Source organism: Schistocerca gregaria, chromosome 7 (assembly GCF_023897955.1).
Source record: "Schistocerca gregaria isolate iqSchGreg1 chromosome 7, iqSchGreg1.2, whole genome shotgun sequence".
Taxonomy (NCBI): Eukaryota; Metazoa; Arthropoda; class Insecta; order Orthoptera; family Acrididae; genus Schistocerca; species Schistocerca gregaria.
In genome coordinates, this window is record NC_064926.1 from 44415583 (window position 1) to 44442271 (window position 26689).

The 26689-nt window shown below is 43.7% G+C and overlaps 1 protein-coding gene across 1 annotated transcript in view; it reads right to left on the reverse strand.

Annotated features, from left to right (window-relative positions):
- The window catches only part of LOC126281581 (modular serine protease-like), a 192287-nt gene that overhangs the window by 99785 nt on the left and 65813 nt on the right, over positions 1-26689 (reverse strand). Inside the window, exons 2-3 of the mRNA XM_049980662.1 lie at positions 11445-11496; positions 11240-11356 (exon numbers count right to left, since the gene is read on the reverse strand). Coding sequence (XP_049836619.1) covers positions 11240-11356; positions 11445-11496 — 169 coding nt within the window. The remainder of the gene's footprint in view (positions 1-11239; positions 11357-11444; positions 11497-26689) is intronic.

Genomic DNA, 26689 nt, shown 5'->3' on the forward strand with positions numbered 1-26689 from the left:
TGATCACACATGGTACTCCATGCTTCAAAATTATTTCTTAGCTTTTCCAGTTGCCACACATTGAGAAATTATGGTGTCAGTGTACCAGTTGAAGTAGTCACTGTGGACTATTAGCACTGATTTCCATTTATTGACTTTGGAATTGTCCTCTTAGTGAGGTTTCCAATCTGGTAGAGTGGTGGTGCTGCAGGCAGAACCGGTATCAGGGGCCCGGGGAGTAATTGTGGCATATGCTTCCATCACTGGCATTCCTTACAGCGATTTGAGGAGTGTGTAACGATCACTTGTGACCCTGCCTGTGATACAGGTGTCTGGTTCTGTGTAGATTCATCAGAAATCCCAGGTGATCAGACGGCAGCATCTCATAGAAATATATTAGGATAATGCAATAGATGGGCTGGGTTGGTGACTGACCATTTCTACTCAAATGCATCATAAATAAAATAGGTAATAAGGGGAATGTTGTGTAAGATGAATTGGTTGGTTCTCCCTTCTTCAAAGCTTTTTATAGTTCTCAATAGTCCTGGATCTTCGCTTTGTACGGAACACAGTAGTGTGTATTAAATCACAGCCATCACTGCACTAAACAATGTTGTTGCTGAACAATGATTGGTTTAAATGCAATCCTTGTGTGTGTCTGCTTTTGTATACTACTGTGACATTGGTGAGATGAGTGCTGAGGCTAGGAGCACAGTTAACCCAATGTACCCTTCATGCTAGTCAGCCAGCTTAGAGAATGGTGGTCACTGTTAATAATGAATGAATTGCCAAATCAGTACGACTTGATCTTGTTGATGCTCTGAACAACTACAAGGCACTCTTTCTTGGGTGTAGAGTATTTAATCTTTGATATAGAGAGTATTCTAGTAGCATAAGCTATCACCTTTTCAGCACCTCCCGGAATTCTTACTAGAACTGCACCTATCCCATAACCACTAGCACTGGTGTGAAGTTCTCTGTCGGCATTCTCATTCTACAATGCTAGAACTGGAGACAATTTTAGCACCTTATTAAAGATCAGGAAAGATCTCTCTTGCACATCATTCCAACAAAATTATGCATCTTTCTGCAGCAGTTCGTGGAAGGGATGTACGACAACATTCTTAGGAAACTTCTCTCATTAAAAAACATGTCAACAGGATGGACAATCTGACTGCTCATACTTTCTCTGGACAAAAGCAGGATCGATCCTCACTCATTAGGTGGCACCAGATTCTTATTTCTTTGATGATGGAGAGGCACTTTTTGGGATTCAGGCAGAGCACAATTCAAAACGGCTGTCTGAAAATTTGCTTCTGGATGATACTGCCAATTTTAAGACATTTGAAGAATATCAAAGACTCATCATCCATTTAAGATGTCAAAGCTGCCTGTCATGCATGTGTTATACAGTCCAAATGGCATAACTTTAAACCCATCGAGATTGTCATATTTTATGAATGAAGGCAGTCTTTCCCCAGTAATCCTCAGTAACCTCAGTTTGCCAGTAACTTGCTCAATGTCCATAGCAGAGAAATACTTGGCTCCTTCCAGCACTTCAGGGGCTTATCAATGCACAGCAATGGGTAGACACCCTTTTTCATGATTTTGTTTTGTTGTCTGTAATCAGTACAGGCATGCCATGTGCCATCCTCCTCCTTCACAAAGACCACAGGAGAGGACCAAGAACACACTTAAGGTTCAATACTTTTAATCCACATCATATTTTCTATTTCCTCCAAAATTATGTGTAATTCAACTGGTGAGACACTATGCGGTGCTGGCTAGTTGGTGGATGATCCCTCGTGTTAATATGGTGTTTTACCATAGACCTCTTGGTCTGCCTTTTCTCCATTCCAGATATGAAAGCATCCAAAAATTGGCATAGAACAGCTAGCACTTGTAAACACTGTTCCTCAGTAAGACTAAACCCTATTTCTAGTTTGATAGTTTTTCCTTCCACTATCTTGTCTGTAACACAATACTTCATCGATGGTATGGAGCTGCCATTCCTGGATTGCTTTGGCTGTTCCTATGCACATATCTTTAGGGATGTGCTTTGGCATGTGACATTTAGTTTTCCAAAGTTCTCCTTGACTATCTGCAATGCTTATGATGGTTGCCAGTATGCATTTTTCTCTGTATTTTTTTCTCTCTTTTCTTTTGGGCTCAAGTAGATTTTTTTTTTATCAACAAAGGCTTCACAGTTTAACTCAGCATCTACATTGATGACTGAACTATTGTCATTTAAGAAGGGAATGAAGGTTTGAGTTTATCATACCACTGACAATAATGACAAGTTTAAATTAGGAAAGGAAATGGGAAGAGCCATTTTTAGAGGAACTATCCTAGCATTTGCCTTAAGTGATTTCCCTAAATCACAGAAACCTAAATCCAGATGGGGAACTGAACTGATGTAATCCTAGATGCAAGCCTTCATCCATCTTCTCTGTGACAATCAGATAATGTCTTCAATGGAAAATATAATAAAGATTGTTCTGGTTGTTTGTGTGCCTGGTGGAACAGTTTTGTCAATTTGGAGCTGTGACCTTCCACAGTCTAGACTGCTTCTGGTGCCTGCGACAGGTCCCATCTGGGAATATTGTTACTGTATTCTGTTAAAATGAAAAATTTGAAGGGCTGTGTCCTGTTACTGTCAGTCATTCTTGCAATACATCAGTTGGGCACACTTCCCATTTGTGACTTTCAGCATAATCATTTTATCGTGGAACATGGTACTTTAGGCTTGTGTTGACAAGCATTTAGTGTACAGAAAAAGAAGCTCTTCAGTCAAATAGCAGCTGGCTAGGTTGCATATTAATGGTGATGACCGTCTGTAGAGATGAGGCCACCACAGGTGAAAATCTTCTGTGGACACCGGTAACCAAGATGTTAAGAAATTTCATTTCACTTACTTTTCCTGAATTTTGGGTTCTAGGGATTGGGCTGGTACCTCTCTATGGTGATGGGAAGCAGCTATAGTGCTTGGGAGTGACCACAGCCAGGGTGTGGCAATTGGCTACATCCTATGGTTCAACTATAATCATCTACAGCTGAGTGGCATGAATAGGAATGTTGTTACTGTTGACATCTTGTGGTGTAATAGTCATCAAATCCTTATCTCCTTTTCCCTGGACATCCACAGTATCTTCCATCATCCAAATTTCTGTTGTTCTGCAGATGCTGATACTTGTCAGAAGAGTTGCTCATAGGCTGGATGCTGAGTTGTATTTTTATGCCTGTGTAATAAGTCCGGCCTTTTTTTTCCTGGTGTTTTCTGCTGGTGGCAAGGACTGGTACCAAATATTGATATAACTGTTCTTCAGCACTTTCCGTTATCTCCTGATATATGGAGCTGTTTCCTGTGTACTCTCAATCTCAGTTCTGGCTGCCATAAAATGCTGTGTATCTTTTCTTACAGTCTGACATATGATAGAAGTGAGGTCATGGTACTCTTCCGTAACTGCCATAGGCACCACATTCAGGAATCAATCATACCTCCTGTGTCAAGAGTAATTCAGCAAGTGGTGCCAGGGCATCAAGGAAATGCAAAAGAAAAGAATCTATTGTTGCACCTTTTACAGCAGAGTTAGGTACATATTTTCTGCAACTCCTTTGAAGCATAAGGACAAAGTATTCAGTATTTAGGGAAGTATTATTTCCCCATGAAGTTTGCTTAGTGAAAGAACAATTGAAGAATAGGGGCAAACTTACTACTGATTATCAACAAATGTTTTCCTTAGTAACCGAGACAAATTACATGCTGTACTGAGTTCCTCTTCATCGTTTTCAAACTACAACTGCACTGTGTTATCTAAATTAAAGTACACATTTACAAAATTACCAAATGTGTCATATCATCAAAGCTCTTTTTTGGCGAATCAGTCTAATTCTTTCAGCTGTTTCATCATGTTCTGACCATCATATCCAAAAAACACTGATGGATGCCTGATGTGCAGCTGTCTTATTTCCATTCTGTAATCGAAGTAACATGAATATATGGACTTGGAAACAAGGTACTACTTCTATTTTGTTTCATGCCATGTAGCAACGGCTTTTATGTTGCCTAATTGGAGCCATAGTGATCCAAATGTTTTGAGGTACCTGATGGCCATTTTTGTCCCCTAAAACAAAACAAACAAGGTCATACACACCCATGTCAGAACATCAATATGAAAAAGGAATTGCAAATGACTTTTCCTTCCATTGATTGGGCTTATTGCACAAAGAGCTAACATTAAGGGCTACTAATATGAGGAAGGTCCATAAAATAGGGAAAAGGACATATAATCTTTATTTCAGAATATCCATTATCCTGACAGCATATTGTTATGATGGATAGAAAGTGAATTATGCGTGGGCTGTTGACCACATTTTACTAACTGTCAATAACTCAGATGGTAAACATACATTAAAAAATAAGCAGTTACAAAGAGGGCATTTGGTCAGGGAATGGTAAACCATCAAAGGCTGATGACAATGAGAACAAAGCAGTGATGGCTAAAGTGACAGTGCACAATACACAACCTAGCTAAAATGATCTCATCATGGCAAGAGGGCCAAGAGGAGGTCAGCCAAGCAGCCCAGAGAGGTTTAATACCCATGAAGGGAAGACCAGTGGTTACACCAAAATGACACCACCTGCTGACAGATGGTAACACAGAGATGATCAAAAGGAATGGAAGAACTAGCAGGCCGAGGTAGAATAATTGCAGCGTTGGCAGCAGCATCAGAAGCCTTGTTTCCCATCAGACTGACGTGACCAGGAACCCACATTAATATCATAAATGCTCCCTCATGAGTGAGTAAATGGAAGCTTTCTTGGAACTGTTACACTAAGGAATGGACTGTGTGTGTCTCAGTGCCCTTCAGAGCCTCTGTTGCTAATCAGATCAGATGGCACGACTGAAAAGCCTGTGTCAGTGGATGTACTGCATGGTCTGATATAGGACAAAGAACTTGGCTTCTGGAACACTGTTCAGTACTCGCAGCAAATACCGAAAACGGTCGGTGCCAATGACGAAGTGACACCTGACACCACAGTCAGTATGAGAGCAATCAGCAGTAGTAGTACCTCCATGTACACTAAGTTCCGTGTGAAGCTCGAGAAACTCACAATGATAGACACCTTGGATTCATGCCACAGCCTGTATTCACCTCGGACTTCATGCACTTCCTAAGGACACTACTCCATATTCTGTCTAACAGTTCATACCCATCAGGAAAGCGACAAGTAGCAATGGTCAAAAGTGAACTCCAAGAGGTAACAGAGAAGAGGAACATGCACCATACTGGTAGGCATAGGAATAATTGAAACAAGGGGCACAGGATGGGTGGCCAGGCATGGCACATAAATGGCATGTGTATCCACTGAAATCGTCATCAATCAATATGATAACGATAGTTGGGCAGCCTCTGCATATAGACTCTCAACTGGGCTACTGTAAAAGGCATCAGTGTCAAACAAGTCCCTGATGGTGGATTGTGTTTAGACAGTGCAAGGTGGACATATGGGCAGATTAAAATGAGCTCTGACATGAAAATTATGCATTTCCGGACACATGTCCACATAATATCTTTTCTTTATTTGTGTGTGTAAGAAATCTTTCCTGAAAGTTTGGCTGTACCTTTTTGTAACACCCTGTATAAATAAAAGTAATGTTAGAGGAGAGTGTTCCATTACAGTTTCGTCAGTATGGACTGTACTTCCTCGATTCACTGCCAGTTGGCCCTATTGAAGGAAGATAATGTTCACTTCGGTGCTTGTGTTGACATGCGACTGATTCCTCTACAGTACTAGCATCAAGCACATCAGTACGTAGCATCAAGAGATTAGTGTTCATCACGAACGTGGTTCTGCAGTCAGTGCAATGTTTACAAATGCGGAGTTGGCAGATGCCCACAGCTATTGCCTGTGCTAATCCATACATCAAATGGGCATTTGAAAGCTCTTGTCTACACAACCCCGGCACCAAATGTAGAGACTCTTCGTGCTCGTATTGTGGGCGGCTGTGATACAATACTCCATTCTCCAGGGCTGCATCAGCGCATCAGGGATTCCATGCGACGGAGGGTGGATGCATGTATCCTTGCTAACAAAGGACATTTTGAACATTTCCTGTAACAAAGTGTTTGAAGTCACGCTGATACATTCTGTTGCTGTGTGTTTCCATTCTATGATTAATGTGATTTGAAGAGCAGTAATAAAACGACCTCTAGCATTGAAAGTAAGCGTTTCCAGACGTGTGAGGAATGTTTCCTGAAAGTTTGGCCGTACATTTTTGTAACACCCTGTATAGGTATATCTGATACCAGGAATATTTTCAAATATTGTATAGGTCAACATTATTTCAGCTGTTTAACTAAATTAATTTCTTTTCATACATTTTAGCCTGAAATATAATACATCATATACGAAATCAAATGAAATTCATTTGTTTAAATCAATATGTGCTGGCCTGTGTGTGCAGTTGCAATTACTCTTCTTTTAAAAATACTTGAAGATTAAGACATTTAAAAACCAAATAAAATAAATACAGGTGCAATCAGAAACCATGCAACGGGCATTCTTAATATTGATCTAGTCATCTGGAACCCAAAAAGTTAAAGAAATTCAGCCTCAAGAATCTACCTCTACACGTACTGCAACCAACAACAAGAAAATGAAGTAAAAAAGATAGTATTTTGTACATCTTACCCTCCCTTACAAAACCAATAGTTCTTCAGCCTCATCCAAAGGATTAATTGCTTTGTTTCAAACACTTGGGGAGTAAGATTACAAGATGCAGAAATGAAACATCCATAGGCTAGTTTCGAACGGATAACTGTGTCATGGCACTCCTTACTCCACCAAGGGAGTGGGACACAATGCAGTAAAGGTGATGTACAAGAAATGGAATGTTCTGTGGTGGTAAGGATAACGTTTGGTCATGACAACTGATAGTCATTGGAGGCTTTACTACTCCTCACTGACCTTCAATCAGCCTTAGGAAGCTGCCAATTGGGTTTACCCATAGGTGTGGTAGGAGCCAGCGCAAACAGACAGCACATGGGAAATGTTAGAGAGAATAGACCACTCGAGAATGAGAGGTCCAAATGGGAATAGTTGTGCGAGGAGTCTGAAAGGAATGTGGGTGATCCAGTGTCAAGACAGACGAGGTAGAATTGATTGAGAAGATCAGCCAAGAGGGCACCTCAGACATGTTCTGAAAGAGTCCCAGATGTGATGGTGTGCATTAAAGGGCTGAGGGAATTATGATAAGCTGGAGGAAATCTGCCATAGTGACCAAATGAAGAGAAAAGGTGAAGCAAGGAAGGAAACTGCATACTGTTACAACTTTCAGCCAGGTGTTCAGTGAGATAGTATGACTATAAACATCTTCAAAAATGAGCAGTGCAACTCCCCCACGAGATGGAAAGCCATCCTCAGGTGCAAGGTTGAAGTGGACTGGAAAGAAATGTGAGTCTCTGCTGATCCATCATGGGAAGGGGACATCGGCTGGTCAAGTAATTATCAATGAGATTCACTAATAGCCATGTGGTTGAAATGTTATTTTATTCTGACTACTAGTTTTGACATTCAACTATACCACCTTCAGGCCCGTTATGCGTCTCTCAAAAATAAACAATACTCTCACAGTGTGCCATATATTCCTGGATGTCATGAGTTCAATTTAAGCACTTGGAATATGGTTTTGAAGACTTGATTGCAAGCAAGTGTTGTAAATTTGAAACACTGTTCCGTATGCTTAATTCCAACACCCAGGAATATATGGCACTCTATGACAATATCGTTTATTTTTGAGAAATGTGAATGGAGCCTGAAGATGGCATAGTGGAACACCAAAACTGGCAGTGAAAATAAAATAAAATAACACCTTAACTGCGTGCCTGTTGGCAAATTTCACTGATAAGAAATGCGAGGTGTCAAAGTGATCACTATTTGTTGCTTCCAGGAAACAAAATTTCATTCTAATTGCTCCAATGGAACCTTCACAGCATTAGATCCAACAAAGTGGAATTATGGCTGCTCTTGGAATCGCAGTGTCCAGAGTCATGACAGGGAAAGGGGAGGATGGGGAAAAAAAAGAAGGATTCTCACCTCGGCTGCTGCTACGTGCCAGCCTTTGAAGACTCACTGCTACAGGGCACAGAGGCTGGAGGATCCTGCTCCATAAGATCTAGAGAGGCATCAGCATTCTCACTGGGTTGGCCTGCAGATCCCAGGGCAAAAAAATGATTGGCTGTGCACAGTGGAAAAACTGAGGTCATCCACGTGATGTTATCACGCGACAACACCATTGAAGAGGATCTCTGAATCAGCACAGGAGAAGAGCAGTTGCCTTTTTTTGCTTTCTTGGAGCCTTTACAGTTGGCAGATGAAGATTCAGATGTTTGTTTGCTGGAGGAATGTAAAGAGACTTCTCAAGAGTATTCTTTCTGTCCATTATCGCCTGCTGGTTGTGTAGCAGGAGATTTCACCATTGGAGGCGAAAATTTGGGGGTTTCTTGCACAGCTGGAGAGGGAGATGGGGATGATATCATGACACTGGGCGATTTTACAACTGCAGCATTGAATTTGAGGCCACAAGTCTGTGTGGCCATGTCCTTCATGGAGCAAGGTGTAGCAAGATTTATACTATAACTACCAGATAGAAAATCCAGCTGAAGGAAAAAATGCCTTAACCTGTTGCTTTCAAGTTCTTGGTTAGTCAGAAGCCTTGCCTTTTACTGTGTGGCCTACTCACTGAGATACATGAAACATCCTTGGGATGAGGCTGCATGGTCGCCATTGCAACTGATACAGCTGGGAGGAGGAGGTGGGGAAATTGCCCTTGTGAGCATTCCTACCACGAGTAACACATTTCGCCATCTTTCAACACGAAATTTCAGTGTGGCTGTAACACTGATACTGGTAGTAGCGCATTGGATTTGGAATGGATGGTCAGACTATGATGACTTAATAACCTGCTTTGATATTTGAAGGAAGCATACTCTATCAAATGTAAGAAAAAGAACACATGTAGTCATGAAGGATGCACCAATCTTTTTCATGACCTGATTGATCAGGGCATCACTACAGTCAGAGAGGTAAGTTTGGATTTGTCCCTTAGTCACACTATCAAGCAGCCTAGTGTAAAAAAACACCACGTTAAGAATTCAGCATTTTAGAATCACAATCAGTCTCCAAAGGCAAAGCGCCATTGTATAAATGAGAGCAGGATTTTACAAGGCCGGCAATTGCATCAACACCTCGCTGAATAATAAACAGACTAAAGGTTGCAAAGGATTGACTGCCTCCAGTACATGATACCACTAGGAACTGAGGTGCACCTGAGACAGCCTTAGAATCTTTAGCCTCATTCTGTTTATGTTTAGTAGACATAAACTGAGATAGTGACTGGCCCATTATGAGAAAATTCCCCATGATTACCAATGTCTCTTTCCAACTGTGGGCCCCCTCAGAGGAGGTTCACCCATCTTAGGTGACTGGTCACACCACCTGATCTCCAGACAGAGGGACCAATTGGCAATTTGGGAATGTAACAAACTGGTATAGGCCAGGCCCAGACTGTATGAACTAAGTGTGAACCTGACCTGTCAATCTGGGGCTGGGAATTATGCATTACCCCATCACCTGTTACACAGTAGATGCATGGGGCAGCCTTCAGGAGTGCACAGGGAGGAAGGAGAGACAAAGAAGAACCTCAAATGCTGAAGTTGACGAAGGATAGGAGATAGAGAAATAAAGAAAGAAAGAAAGAAACAGTGGATGGACTGAAAATTCAGAGCACATTCCAAAAAATATCCCAGACATTTCAGTGCTGAGTATTATATTTCCTTGACAATGCTGCTTCTGGATTTGGACATGATTGTGAGTTCATGCTTGCCTACTATGGGTCTCAGACGTGCAGTACCGAAGGGAAAAGACACTGCAAAGGCTGTCATCCTGCTATTTTTCTCGCCCTCCCTTGGGGAACATGACATTCACCAGTGACACCAACATACAGACAGAACTGTCTCCTGGACAGACAGTACTGCTATTTACACCAACATTGAATATTCCAGAATATGTGAACGTTACAAACATGTGATACTTTAAGAACCTTCTAGAAATGATAAATACTAAGTAACAAATATTTGGGGTAAATGGATATGGATTGGTGATCTGTAGCATGCCAGCCAGTGATGCCATCCACTACTCCACAGTGCAGCTTGTATTACTATTAAAGAACTGTAGGAAAAAACATTGGCATATCTTTATTTCTGCATTAAAGAAATTGTAATGTAGTCTTGTTTTATGAGCTGTTCTACATAATGGAGTACCACCTCATTACAGAGCACAGTAAGCATACGTAATCTAATGAAATACAATGTGAGCTCCTCTATTAGGAGCCTCTGAGAATGTAGTGTAAAAGATTTGATGGTTGAGTGTTTGGGAGCAGCACCTGCTAGTAAAGGACTTTGCAAGAGCATTAGCCTAAAGTGTAAAGGATTGCTCAATTCTGCAAGTGTGTCATGCACTGGCGGCTATACTGTATGACACATACTGTTTGGTGAGTTAGGGATGACAATTAACATGTTAGGTCTTAAATGTTTCGTCTAGCCCTATTCAGTTCAGCTTCTTACCTCCTTTGACATTGGCCTCAACCTCTTAATTCTCCACATCAGTAAAGCTTCAAGGAATGATGATATAGTATCTTGGCTGTGGGTCCAGCTTATGAAGATATCAGGAATGAATGAACTGTGCAATGAATTTATGATTTAGAACATCGAGGAAGGATTCCTATAGGTGGCACATAAAGAGAGAGGCATATGCAGGTGCCGTGCAAGTGCATATAGGTATGTTGACAGTTTGCATATTTTCCTCTTTAACGACAAGTGGAAAATGATATGGATGGTCATCTGTACAAAGAATAAGGTAGTGGGTTTGGAGCTCTAAGGACATTGGGCATGGACAAAGAAGGTATTAGTGTATATGGAGGAGCCCACAGTAACAATCCCATTACCAAATGGTAATGGGGTAGAGACTGTGGAGGGACAGTGAAGGAAGTGGTCTGTCATTTACATTGTTTCTTTATTGTGTATTATATTAATTTAGTTAAATCTTTACTAAGAATCATCACTTGGTGTATCTTAATCTGTAGCATCTGCTGCATACTGATCTCCTCCCCCCCCCCCTCCCCCCCCCCCCTTAGGAGAAGTGTAACATTCAATAAAATTTAAAATAGTAGGACAAGTTGCAATGCAAAATACTCACCGAATTGTCTTGCACGTCACTTGATTTTCATCAGATTTATCTGAACAGTCGGTAGCTCCATCACAAACTTTGAAGCGCTCTATGCATTCTCCATTCTGACACTGGAAGTTCAGTGCTCTGTAATTTTATTTTGTTTAATGAGAATCCTTATACTGATTGGTCTGCAATTACAGACACTAGAAAATGATGATCACTTCCCACTTACCCACAGTTTTGTCTTTTTACTCTGGCCACCGGATTTTCTGCTATAGATGAAACTGTTAAAGAAATAAAGAAACTTTTTTCACATACATTGGTAGTTAAAACCTTTTAAGATCACTAGATGCTAAATAAGCATAGATTTTACGAACACAAAAGTGCAGTCCGAGTTTTTTGTCAGTTTGTACGAGTATTATTAATGGAAAATACTTTTGTTAACAGGAAACAGCGTAAAAATAAAGTACCAAATTAAACCAGCCAATAACACATATTTATATGTTGGGGAAAAAAGTCATCAGTCTAACAGAGGATAAAGTTCTCACTAGAAGACTCAGGAATAGCATTATTACGGTTAACATGCATCTGGAAAACAATGATACATAATAAATTTGATGAACACCAAATAAATAAGCATCTCATTTCACATTGACATACCACCTGCCCAGATGCAAAGTACTAAACCGCAAGTTATTTGCTTTCTCAGCTATATTTTAATTCATATATAGCAACAGATAACACAAAAGTAAACTGCAATCTTTGAGTATCAATGAAGTGTCTTAATACCAGTTAGTTTCTGTATTTGGCTAATAGGGAATGGTGACCACACAATCAAGCAATGGGACAAACCAATTTTGGACAGAGATTCAATTGAGGAACCCTTTGTAATTCAAGAATGGAATTACAAAACATAGCAAAAAGTATAAACTAGAATTTTAGCTAGGTCTCCCAAATCTTGTAAAAAGCCTCTAAACTCTGTTGATGACTTGGTGCTTTTGATTTTATTAAAACTAAGTCGTCAAGAGGCATGAAATTTAGAACAACACACCAGTTTACTAAGCAATCTGATATAGTCCAAAATTCATTATGTACATGAACATATACAAACACATTTTATTTTTTACTTAAATTATTGTCTGACAATATGGAAATTTCCTTAGGAGTAGCTTTAATTTTTATAAAAGATTATACTTTCAACATGATTTTTTGTCACAAAAACATATGTATTTGATTTTACAAAAATTGGTTGAAGTAGAATTATGTATATAAAATAATGTAAAATGTTAATAGGAACTAAAGCATATAAAGGCAAGAAAAAGACCAATCTAATTTTGTCTAAAATTAACAGAGTCTAATATTGATTGTTAAAACACAGAGGATGCAAGGTTTGCTTTGGAAAATATGTGACTATTAAGTCTCACCATGGGGACTATAACTATGAAATTATATAAACACACCATGATCCACGTCACAAAATTCAAACACTATTTGGAAAGCATTATTTTGTATAGCGTTTGTACTTGTTAAAACAACTGGGTCTGCACAGGAGAAGTTTATCTTCCACACATCATGACAGAAGTCAGTCAAAAGTAAACTAACAATTTTGTGAACAAGCTATTAAGAAGACAGAGTTAATAAAATTTGCAAACTGTGTGCTTATACATACTGTTCAAGTTTATGGACCTGCAAGTCAGGTGCAGTCATACTCCAATAGGAAGAACGTGGACTTTTGTAGCAAGCAGATATCAATAATAGCATTTTTTCAATGACTAATTATTTGTAGAACAGGAGGTGTCATTGTGATCAGCAGTACTTAGCTTTATATGTTTAAACCTGCAAATGAGCTTCATTTTCTATCTGAAGCGGTTATAAACTAATAATCTGGAATGACTGAATATAATATTACTGGTGGCTGAACAATCCCTGCCATGTGCTGAAAAAAAAGTTTACAAGTGGAAAATAATATAATGTCATTAGTGGAATAGAGATGCTTAATATGTTTATATGGATTAAATGCCTGTGTCGTGTTTGCCTGTGGTACAAAAAAGTTTGTACAAAAGGAATTGCATTTGATTTCCTTGTTTGTTTTTGGATGGGCTCTGTTGAGTTTTTCCATTTATTGTTAGAGTATCGGGGAGAGCGTAATGAAAATGAAACTAATTACCAATGAAGGGGTGGAACCAGTATACTAGGAGGACAGCTGAAGACAATGAGTGAACAATGAAAGAAGAATAAAATTGCTGGGCAGCTTTTGATATTTTTTTTAATGGAAGTTCCAATGTGCCCAGAAGAGAAAGTCAACAGATGTGAATAGTAAAGACCAAAACAATGGTTCAGTGGAATGCACAAGTGATAACAGCAATGAAGAGATCACCTACACATTTGAAAGAGCCACCATGTAACTGTGAGGATTCTTGGGGTCACAGAAAACAACTGCATATTTTAAAAACCACTTACATCTTTCTCTGAATGAAACTATGCTTCAAATATCACTCATTAATTGGAATACAGTATTCTACAAGACAAGTATCTGGATTGGAAGTGACCATGGTCCTATTGTATTAACATTCAGTTTCATAGTGGTTTTGAGAATCCATGGATAAATAAGGATCTTTGATAGATCAGAAGTATAAGGCAGATTCTTTCAAGCTTTAAATCTTTCAAGTACTAACACCATTAGCAATGAAATTATTTTCATGGATGACAAGTCTTATTCCTAACAGGAGTCATCTGGAGGAAAATATTTTACAAGGTAATAACTCGGCAGATAGTGTACGCACCAACAACAATTTTGTTGAGTATGTGAGTGGTGGATGATTTATTGTTTCTGGTTACTCACTCAATAGCTTGGTCTTTAATGAACTCACAAAAATTGATTGAAGTGAAGTGTGTTAGAAGTATTGCTTAAATAGATGTAAATGTCACCCCTCCTGAGTTGAGCCCTTCCATGGCATTACTACTGTATTAAATGTGAGTGTGTGGTAGTATACTCCCCACAGTCAGTTTTATGACCACCACCATGAACCATGGACCTTGCCGTTGGTGGGGAGGCTTGCGTGCCTCAGCGATACAATGGCCGTACCGTAGATGCAACCACAACGGAGGAGTATCTGTTGAGAGGCCAGACAAACGTGTGATTCTGGAAGTGGGGCAGCAGCCTTTTCATTAGTTGCAGGGGCAACAGTCTGGATGATTTACAAGGCCAGATCAGTCACACTAACCAAAATGGCCTTGCTGTGCTGGTACTGGTACTGCGAACGGCTGAAAGCAAGGGGAAACTACGGCCGTAATTTTTCCTGAGGGCATGCAGCTTTACTGTATGGATAAATGATCATGGCGTCCTCTTGAGTAAAATATTCTGGAGGTAAAATAGTTCCCCATTCGGATCTCCGGGCGGGGACTACTCAGGAGGATGTCGTTATCAGAAGAAAGAAAACTGACATTCCACGCTCCGATCCGTAGAACGCCAGATACCTTAATGGGGTAGGTAGGTTAGAAAATTTGAAATGGGAAATGGATAAGTTAAAGTTAGATATAGTGGAAATTGTTGAAGTTCGGTGGCAGGGGGAACAAGACTTCTGGTCAGGTGACTACAGGGTTATAAACACAAAATCAAATAGGGATAATGCAGGAGTAGGTTTAATAATGAATAAAAAAATAGGAGTGCGGGTAAGTTACTACAAACAGCATAGTGAACGCATTATTGTGGCCAAGATGTACTACTGTAGTAGGCGTGGGCTTTGTGCCTAAGTTTATATGCCAACTAGCTCTGCAGATGATGGAGAAATTGAAGAAATGTATGATGAGATAAAAGAAATTATTCAGGTAGTGAAAGGACATGAAAATTTAATAGTGACTGGAATTCGATAGTAGGTAAATATGGATTGGGGCTAAGAAATGAAAGAGGAAGCCGCCTGGTAGAATTTTGCACAGAGCATAACTGAATCATAGCTAACACTTAGTTCAAGAATCATAAAAGAATGTTGTATACATGAAAGAACTCTGGAGATACTAAAAGGTATCAGGTAGATTATATAATGGTAAGAGAGAGATTTGGGAAACTGAAGAAACTGCAAGAGTCCACATCTGCCCCTGAAAATGTCTTACAATTTAAAATCTGTTTTAATCTACAGTTCATAACTAATAGACTGTGGTTAAAGGTGGGAATTTGAGGAGATGGGACCTGGATAAACTGACTAAACCAGAGGTTGTACAGAGTATCGGGGAGAGCGTAAGGGAGCAATTGACAGGAATGGGGGAAACAAATATAACTAAATCTGAGGGGGATGCAATGGGGAAGTTCCCTTGTCAGAGCTACCCATTCTTCTTCTACTATAAGTTGGCACAGTGGGAAGCCTTGAAAAACTGAACACAGATCAGTTGAGAGAACAGGAAGAAGTTGTGTGGAACTATGAAAAAAATTAGTAAAATATACAAACTGAGTTGTCCATGCGCAACATATGCAACATCAAGGAGAATGGGAATGCTACTGAAGAATGCTGAAGATTAGATGGGTAGATCACGTAACTAGTGAGGAGGTACTGAATAGAATTGAGGAGAAGAGGAGTTTGTGGCACAACTTGGCAAGAAGAAGGGATCGGTTGACAGGACATGTTCTGAGGCATCAAGGGATCACCAATTTGGTATTGGAGGGTAAAAATCGTAGAGGGAGACCAAGAGATGGATACACTGAATACTGCAATCTATGTCGTCCTGAATCTGCTTACTCAGAGATGAAGAAACTTGCACAGGATAGAGTAGCATGGTGAGCTGCATTAAAACAATCTCAGGACTGAGGACCACAACAACAACAACAACAATTTCTTGTTTAGCACACTACAGACCCTCACTTCTCGTTTAAAAGCAAGTTTATTCACGTAGGATAATGAAACATAAAAGGGGCTTCTGCAGTTGATATGCATCTTCATTATCATTCATCTGTAGTAATTAAGCAAGAAAATTGCTCTAACGGTTTTGCAGGCCCCAACCAGGCTGCCATCCACTTATCCACAACAATTTATCACAGCCTGCAGAGCCACCATAGTTTTGTTTGGGATTCACAAAATGAGACATGCTGTTTTTATCATACACAAAAATACTTTTCATAACAACCACTTGAGGAGAAAATAATTTAGATGCAGTCTGGTAGTGTAAATGTGGTTTAATTGTAAATCCAGCAAGAGTCACATACAACTGTGGGAACATTAGTTGTGCCATGAGCTGTTCACTGACAACTACAGAAACCGGCCCACGTTTGTGATGCAGCACATGTGGTTCCAAATGTAGGATACTGCTACCACAAAAATATTGTCTTCGGTACTCTCTTCCCATTAATGGTTCTGCAGTCATTGGAAGTGCTAACTCAGTTTCAATAATGATAATTATACTAACAGTAGAAGTATTATTATGATTATTATTAACTGTGTGATATGTTAGAATGAGCAGTCATCTTTTTACAACCTAAAAATAACCCATTTTACTTATTTTGTGGTGTGATCATGTCTGTTCTGATGGAAAACAATCTGAAGAAACTATTTTTTTTTTTTTTTTGCTTTAGGGCGCACAACTACAATGGAATGCACCGTGAGGCACAAGGTTAAAACAGCAACTAAAAGGGACAACACTATAAAAAACATTAACAGGCATAGGATTAAGGACGTTTGATTATGCTGTTTATTGTTAGACAGGTGTGTCAAGTTGATAAAACGAAGAACGCGAGCAGCAGCTCCTGGGTCATCCGCTAAAATGGCATCCAGAATACATGGCAGGCCAAGATCAAGACGCAGTGTTGTAAAATCCGGACAGGACGTTAAAATGTGGCGGACCGTCAGCAATTGCCCACATGGACAGAACGGCGCCGGCGCAGCCGTCAGCAGATGGCGATGGCTGAACCGGCAGTGTCCAATTGGTAGCCGGACCAAAACGATCTCCTCCCACAGAGAAGGACGTGAGGACGTCGTCCAAGCCGCGCGGGAAGAGGTTTCAAGGCCAGAAACTTGTTGTCCGGAAGTGCAGCACAATCGGTGTGCCACAGCGATAAAATGCGCCGACAAATGACCCTGCTACAATCTGATGAAGGGACACAGCAAGAAGCCGTCCGAGGCTTGAGAACCGCAGCCTTGGCCACGGCATCTGCAGCTTCGTTCCCAGGGATACCGACATGGCCAGGAACCCACATAATGCTAACTGGAGACCCGTCGTCCACCAGCTGCTGAAGAGACCGTTGGATCCAGTGCACGAAAGGGTGAACTGGATACGGATCACTGAGGCTCTGGATGGCGCTCAGGGAATCGGAGCAGATGACATAAGCAGAATGTCGGTGGTGGCAGATGAAAAGAACAGCCTGGTAAAGGGCAAAGAGCTCAGTTGTGAAGACCGAAAAATGGCCATGTAGCCGGTATTTGAAACTTCGTGCCCCGACATTAAAAGAACACCCGACCCCGTCATTGGTCTTCTGTATAAATGAAGATCATATTAATGAACTTGGAACGAAGTTCGACGAAACGGGAGTGGTATACCGAACAGGGGGTAACATCCTTTGGGAGCGAGCGGAGGTCAAGGTGAACGCGAACCTGAGCCTGGAGCCAAGGTGGAGTGTGGCTCTCGCCCACTAAAGGTTGCAGGGAGTGAAAAAATCGAGGTGTTGAAGTAGGCGACGAAAGCGATCTCCAGGGGGTAGCAGGGCAGACACATACAACCCGTATTGATGGCCGAGAGAGTCGTCAAAAAAGGAATGATACAATGGGTGCTCGGGCATTGACAGTAGCCGACAGGCATAACGACAAAGCAGTATATCGCGCCGGTAGGTGAGTGGCAATTCACCGGCTTCAGCATGAAGGCTCTCGACGGGACTAGTATAAAACGCTCTGATCACAAGATGTAAACCCCAATGCTAGATGGAGTTGAGGCGGCGTAAGATGGACAGCCGTGCAGAGGAGTATACTAAGCTCCCATAATCCAGCTTGTAGGGGACGATCGACCGATATAGGCGAAGTAGGACGGTTCGATCCACTCCCCACGACATACCACTGAGAACACGGAGGACATTTAGAGAACGGGTACAACGGGCAGCCAAATATGACATATAGAGACCAGCTAAGTTTCCTGTCAAATGTAAGACCTAAAAATTTTGTTGTCTTCATGAATGGGACCGAGTCGTAAGGACGGTGGGAGAAACTCTTTGCAGCGCCAGAAGTTAATACAGACCGTCTTCTCGGCAGAAAAACGGAAGCCATTGGCGACAGTCCAGGAGTAAAGACGGTCAAGAGAACGCTGAAGACACCGCTCCAGGAAACATGTACGCTGTACGCTGCGCGCTGCAATAGATGGTAAAATCGTCCACGAAAAGGGAGCCTGATACATCAGCTGGAAGGCAATCCATTATTGGATTGATCGCTATGGCGAAGAGAGCGACGCTCAAAACTGAGCCCTGTGGCACCCCATTCTCCTGGTGAAAGGTGTCTGACAGGACAGAACCCACACGTACCCTTAACTGTCGATCCATTAAAAAGGAACGAATAAAAAGATGGAGGCGACCGCGAAGGCCCCATGTATGCATGGTGCGGAGAATGCCCGCCCTCCAACAGGTGTCGTAAGACTTCTGCAAAGTAAAGAACACAGCCGCGGTGGCCGCTTCCGCAAGAAGTTATTCATAATGAAGGTCGACAAGGTAACCAGATGGAGCGAATGGTTAACTCTCGTTTGGTTTGGCTGCTCGAATCTCGACGCCTACTTACCAATGTACAATGTGGATTTCGTAGGCGCCGCTCTGCTGTTGACCATCACCTTACAGAGACAGCTGGTAAGCGAGATGAGTCGATAACTGGAAGGCAAGTGCTTGTCCTTCCCCGGCTTAAGAATCCGTACAACAATAGACTCGCGCCAGCATGCGGGAACATGTCCCTCAATCCAGATGCGATTGGAAGTACGAAGAAGGAAACCTTTACCCGCAGGATAAAGATTCTTCAGCATCTGAATATGAATAGAATCAGGCCCTGGAACGGTGGACCGTGACCGGGCAAGTGCATTTTCCATTCCCACATGGTGAATGGGGCATTATAACTTTCACGATTCGAGGAGTGGAAGTTAGGTGACCGAGCCGCCTCTGCCTGTTTTCGGGGGAGGAAGGCAGGGGGGGGGGGGGGTAATGAGTGGAGCTCGAAACCTCTGCGAAAAGGCGGCCGAAGGCATTGGAGACATAGCCGGCGCAGGCTACCCCAGACAACAGAAAAAGGAGAAACTGTTGAAGGTGCTTGTGAAAGCAGCCCAGCTGGCTTTCTTGCTTTCTTTAGAAATACGACGGCACTGCGCACATAACTGATGCAATTCGCCACTGTAGGGCGGCGTTTAAAGGCGCTTGAACCACGTCGACGACCACGTAAAGCGTCTCTACATGCTGCGGTCCACAGGGGGACCGGCATGGGACGTGGAGAGGAAGTAGTGTGAGGGATGGAATATTCAGCAGCAGTGAGAATGACTTCCGTGAGGTGTGCGGCCTGACTCGCAGCTTGTGAAGGGTTGATCCTGAAAGGTCGCCCTGGAAGAGAAAAGGCCCCAGTCTGCTTTGGAGATGTTCCAACTAGTTAGCACGGAGAGGGGGTATGATGCAGGAGATGGATAACACACGGGAAGTGGTCAGTCGAAAATGTATCAGAAAGTGCATACCACTCAAACCGGCGTGCAAGTTGGGTAGTACATACAGAGAGGTCTAAATGGGAATAGGTGTGAGGTGTCTGAAAGAAAAGTAGGGGGCGCCAGTATTGAGGCAGACAAGATTGAGCTGGTTGAAAACGTCTGCTAACAGGGAGCCCCTCGGACAGGATGCTGGAGAGCCCCAAAGAGGATGGTGAGCATTGAAGTCTCCAGTTAACAAAAATGGTGCAGGTAGCTGAGCAATAACATGGATCATATCTGCCCTGGTAACGGCGGACGACGATGGAGTGTAAACGGTACAATTGGAAAATGTAAAAGTGGGGAGAGTAATTCGGACGGCAACTGCCTGCAGGCCGGTGTGCAATGTGATGGGATCATAGTAGATATCATCCCAGACCAGCAACATAACACCTCCATGAGCCAGAATACCTGCCACAGGGGGTAGGTCAAAACGCACAGAGGTGTAGTGTGCCAAGGCAATGTGATCGCATGGGCGTAGCTTCGTTTCCTGGAGGGCTACGACGAGCGGACGGTGCAAGCGGAGCAGCAATTTCAAGTCCTCTCGGTTGGAGCGAATGCTGCGAATATTCCAGTGAATAATTGCCATCGTGAGAAGAAGATGCAAGAAGGGGTCATCTCGAAGGCCACTGAGGGCCCGGCTTCGAGCGAGCACTGCCGCCGCTAGCAGTAGGCGGACAGTCATCGTCCATTTGTTCTATAGGTTCATCAGCCATCTTGTTAAGATGGCCGGGAGGGGGAGCTTCCTCCGCTGGTGAACGGCCAGATGTTCGGCTACTAACGGTGCGGCCAGGCGAAACGGATGACGGCCTGGGGCGGCAACCGCTGGGTGGCGCAGGAGAAGAAATGCGCCGTGGCCGTGAAGGAGAACTGTGCTTCCTATGAGCCTTCTTGGAAGGTCGTTTTGTGGAAGTATTGGTCGATGGCTGAGAGTTCGAGGTACGTAGGAGGTATGCACGAGACGGTTCTTTCTTGAAGGCCCATAGATCTGACTTCTGGGTCTTTGTTTTGGCAGAAGCTGATAAAGGTGCTTGTGTCGGAGGGGTGACGGGAGGAAGAGAAGTCGACCGGGCGATCTTAGCACTGGCCGAACGGACGACCGTAGTGCTGAAGGTCAGATCGCATGTCTGCGTCGCCACCTCCCTGGTAGTGCAAGGAGAGGCGAGGACAGTACTATATTTCCCCGCTGGGAGCAGCGTGGGCTTCCTACGAGCAAATAGCTTGCGAGCAGCCGGGGTGGACACTTTCTCTTTGACCTGAATTTCTTGGATACAGCGTTCTTCCTTGTAGATGGGACAGTCGCGGGTGGACGCTGCATGGTCACCGTGACTGTCCACCTCCGTCTCCTCGTTGTGGCAGGGATGCCCATGAGGGTGACAGTTCGCACAAGTGACACATTTAGCCACGTTGGAACAAGAATGGCGAGAGTGATTGAAATGCTGACACTGGTAGCAGCGCGTAGGTGTCGGGACATAGGGGCGAACAGAAATAACCTCGTACCCCGCTTTGATGCGCGACGGGCAGCTGAACACTATCAAAGGTCAAGAAAAGTGTCCGGGTCGGGACAGTGTCATTGTTGACCTTTTTCATGACCCTATGGACAGCCGTCACGCCCTGCTCAGCGAGGACAGACTAAATTCGTCTCGTGGTGTGGTATATACTAGATCACTCGACGGATTGACTGACAAGGAGATTCAAAGTGCGATGAGCCTCCACACGGACAGGGAACGTGTACAGGAGTGTGGCCCGAAGCAGTTTTTGTGCCTGAAAGGCGCTCTCAGTTTCTAGTAACAAGGTACAATTACGCAACCTGGTACAAGACTTGACCGATCCGGCTATGGCATCTACGCCCTTCTGGATAACGAAAGGCTTGACAGAGGAAATATCCCTTCCGTCCTCAGATCGAGAAACTATGAGGAACTGTGGGGGCAGGCGGTAGTACTTTTGTCACTGGTGGCTGGTCAAGTTTCCGTTTGTGGGCAGAAGTCGAGAGGGAAGGAGAAGAGAAATCCATTGCGGAGGAATCCCCCATGATTGCCCGCATCTCCGATGGCGCGCTCTTTCCTTGTGGTGATCCTCTCAGAGGGTATTCCCGCCTTAGGCGATTGTTCACACCTCAGGTCACACCTCCCGAGAAACGGACGGAGGAACCAATCGGCATGGTCGGAAGGTGTCAGCTCAGGCAATCACCCCTCCACCCCTCCCTGGGCCTGGCCTTTACCAGGGGGTACGTGCGTGCCTTACTTGTCTACCCAGGGCGGGGAATTACGCGTTATCCCGTCACTGGCTACGCGTGCGACTGCGTGGGTCGGCCTTCAGGCACGCACAGGGAGCAAGGGAGAAGAGGACAAAGAAAGGAAAGAGGGGAAAGAAAGGACAGACTGTCTCAAACGCCGAGGCGGAGGCAAGGAGGAGGAGGCAAGGAAGACAGTGAGATGGAGAACAAAGAAAGGAACCAACCAAAGGAATGAAGAAACCAGAAGAAGTGAACAAACCAAAATGACCGCAAATATAGGTGGTGGAACCGTCCGTCTCCAGACGCATGCGCTAACTACCTCTTTGAGGGGGAGGGACTCATTTTAGTCGTCACTTACGACAGGCAGGAATACCTCGGCCCTGTTCTAACCTCCGGACCCACAGGGGGGAGGGGGATATATTACAAATGCCTGCATATGAACAAGTATGCATCTCTTATCAGTGATACCTCCTTGAATCATTAAAGGGTAATACAAGGTCACAAAAATACGTTTATAAAGAAAACACATGAATATATTATTTCTTAGAGAGCCAGTTACCATGTTGCAGAGATAATAGGCACGGGTGGTGGTCAAGTAATGACATGGAGTTTATGAAAAATTGTACTGAGGCATTGCCATGGCAATGGCTTGTGCGCACAGACGTTATAAGCAATTTTAACTCTTGCCACCTCAGTGATGAACAAAATGACAAGATATTGGTTACAAACTGAAATCTATGGTGGGAGAAAAGCTTGTAAATTTACTCCTCTCATTGTGGATAGTGGTACAGACTTTTTAATACTGTAGAATTTGTTATTTTTATTAAAGGTTTTGACATTAACTTGCTAATAAGTTTAGAGCTTCCAGCTCCTGAAGAGCTGCAAGTTACAACCAAGTCAGATGATTTATTTAGCAAGGATGTAGGCTGCAGTAGTTATTCCAAGATGATGATACTTTCACAGGATAGAGTAGCATGGAAGCTGCATCAAACCAATCTTTGGGCTGAAGACATCAACAGCAACAGCAGCAGCAGCAGCAGCAGCAGCAGCAGCAGCAGCAACAACAACAACAACCTGACAAAAGAAAAAATAGACTGCACCAAATTAAGAGATACGAACTCTGAAGGAGCTGGAAATGTCTTGTTTCATAGCACCTGGTCACCCTTTGCTTCTTAAGATGTTTTGAAATTTTGGTTCAAAATCTTCCTTTGCTTTCACTGTATTATAGCAAACAATCACTTTGAGTAGTCGTTCAGATGTAAATCTTATTACAACGTCTTTTTAATGAGCAATAACTTTAGATGATGTCATGGTGGATGTATAGATTTATTTCACAATGGCTATGCCAGAGCAATTAGAATGGTAAAGTACTTGATATGTTAAATTTACACCCAGAAAGAAAATCAGTTTTTCTTTGAGAGAAAAAAGGTGAATTTCTTAGCCACGATCATTTGTAAACAACCTTTATTGTCGACATCTTGGATATTTGGGAATCCAGCTGGATATTCACATCATTCTCGCACGATATTTCAACAGCACGCCTCACTGTCTTCTTCAGGTGCTACCTGAAACTGGTCTTTTGGTCGACTGAGACCAGTATTTATGCCTGGAAGGAGCTGGCCATTCTGTGTTCGGTCCGCTCAGAGTCGTGTTTTCCCCTCTGTGGTCCACGCCCGTCAGACTCGGCTTCAATGGACCCCTCCAGTCGCGGATGTTCCGACTGCTGTCCGCGCCCGGCCTGGCCGTCTTCTGAAGTCGAGTTCATGATCTGGGGTGTGTCAAATCTGCTCTCTAACGTCCGACGCCTTGTCTCACAGCTGTTCTCTCAGTACACTTCGGGATTCTACAAGAAATAGGATACCAAATCAGCACTGCCTGGAATCCAGTACTTGAGCTTGTGAAAACGCAACAGTGTCTCCGTTTCTGAGTCATGGTTGATTAGATTATCTGTGACCTTAATCTCTGTGGCTTCTTTAATCACACGTTCCCGCATGCTGGCGCGAGTCCATTGTTGTGCCGATTCTTAAGCCAGGGAAGGACAAGCACTTGCCTTCCAGTTATCGACTCATCTCGCTTACCAGCTGTCTCTGTAAGGTGATGGAGCGAATGGTTAACTCTCGTTTAGTTTGGCTGCTCGAATCTCGACGCCTACTTACCAATGTACAATGTGGATTTCGTAGGCGCCGCTCTGCTGTTGACCATCTGGTTACCTTGTCGACCTTCATTATGAATAACTTTTTGCGGAAGCGCCCGACCGCGGCTGTGTTCTTTGATTTGCAGAAGGCTTACGACACCTGTTGGAGGGCGGGCATTCTCCGCACCATGCATACATGGGGCCTCGCGGTCGCCTCCCTCTTTTTATTCCTTCCTTTTTAATGGATCGACAGTTCAGGGTACGTGTGGCTTCTGTCCTGTCACACTTTCGCCAGGAGAACGGGGTGCCACAGGGCCTACTAGTTTTGTGCGTCCATCTCTTCGCCATAGCGATCAGTCCAATAATGGATTGCCTCCCAGCTGATGTATCAGGCTCCCTTTTCGTGGACGATTTTACCATCTACTGCAGCGCGCAGCGTACATGTTTCCTGGAGCAGTGTCTTCAGCGTTCTCTTGACCGTCTTTACTCCTGGACTGTCGCCAATGGCTTCCGTTTTTCTGCCGAGAAGACGGTCTGTATTAACTTCTGGCGCTGCAAAGAGTTTCTCCCACCGTCCTTACGACTCGGTCCCATTCGTGAAGACAACAAAATTTTTAGGTCTTACATTTGACAGGAAACTTAGCTGGTCTCCACAGGTGTCAAATTTGGCTGCCCGTTGTACCCGTTCTCCAAGTGTCCTCCGTGTTCTCAGTGGCACGTCGTGGGGAGCGGATCGAACCGTCCTACTTCGCCTATATCGGTCGATCGTCCGCTCCAAGCTGGATTATGGGTGCTTTGTATACTCCTCTGCACGGCCGTCCATCTTACGCCGCCTCAACTCCATACATCATCGGGGTTTACGTCTTGCGATCGGAGCGTTTTATACTAGTCCCGTCGAGAGTCTTAATGCTGAAGCCGGTGAATTGCCACTCACCTACCGGCGCGATATACTGCTTTGTCGTTATGCCTGTCGGCTACTGTCAATGCCCGACCACCCATCGTATCGTTCCTGTTCTGACGACTCTCTCGACAGTCAATACGGGTTGTATGTTTCTGCCCTGCTACCCCCTGGAGATCGCTTTCGTCGCATACTTCAACACCTCGATTTTTCACTCCCTGCAACCTTTAGTGGGCGAGAGCCACACTCCACCTTGGCTCCAGGCTCAGGTTCGCGTTCACCTTGACCTCCGCTCGCTCGCTCCCAAAGTATGTTACCCCCTGTTCGGTATACCACTCCCGTTTCGTCGAACTTCGTTCCAAGTTCATTAATATGATCATTTATACAGAAGACCAATGACGGGGTCGGGTGTTCTTTTAATGTCGGGGCACAAAGTTTCAAATACCGGCTACATGGCCATTTTTCGGTCTTCACAGCTGAGCTCTTTGCCCTCTACCAGGCTGCTCTTTTCATCTGCCGCCACCGACATTCTGCTTATGTCATCTGCTCCGATTCTCTGAGCGCCATCCAGAGCCTCAGTGATCCGTATCCGGTTCACCCTTTCGTGCACCGGATCAAACGCTCTCTTCAGCAGCTGGTGGACGACGGGTCTCCAGTTAGCTTTATGTGGGTTCCTGGCCATGTCGGTATCCCAGGGAACGAATCTGCAGATGCCGCGGCCAAGGCTGCGGTTCTCCAGCCTCTGACGGCTTCTTTTTGTGTCCCTTCATCAGATTGTAGCAGGGTCATTTGTCGGCGCATTTTATCGCTGTGGCACGCCGATTGTGCTGCACTTCCGGACAACAAGCTTCGGGCCTTGAAACCTCTTCCCGCGGCTTGGACGACGTCCTTACGTCCTTCTCAGTGGGAGGAGATCGTTTTGGTCCGGCTACCAATTGGACACTGCCGGTTCAGCCATCGCCATCTGCTGACGGCTGCGCCGGCGCCGTTCTGTCCATGTGGGCAATTGCTGACGGTCCGCCACATTTTAACGTCCTGTCCGGATTTTACAACACTGCGTCTTGATCTTGGCCTGCCATGTATTCTGGATGCCATTTTAGCGGATGACCCAGGAGCTGCTGCTCGCGTTCTTCGTTTTATCAACTTGACACACCTGTCTAAGGACGTTTGATAATTCTGTTGTTTTTTAATCGCATTCCTGTTAAGACGTCTTTTATAGTGTTGTCCCTTTTAGTCGCTGTTTTAACCTTGTGCCTCGCGGTACATTCCTAACTTAGTCAGGGCGCTAATGACCATTGTAGTTGTGCGCCCTAAAACCACAAAAAAAGTAGCCCCAATTTTTGTGGGTGGGCAAAATATACTATTGATAGCAGGATTCTCCAGAAATATGACGATTTTGGCAGAGAGAGGTCCAGGGTATGGCAGGTATGCCATCTTCTTTGCCTCTTCTCGTTTTTCTTCTGGATACTTTGGCTGATTAGAGATATCCAGAAGACACTTCAACCTGCCAGAGGAGTACCCATTCCTGCTGAATAC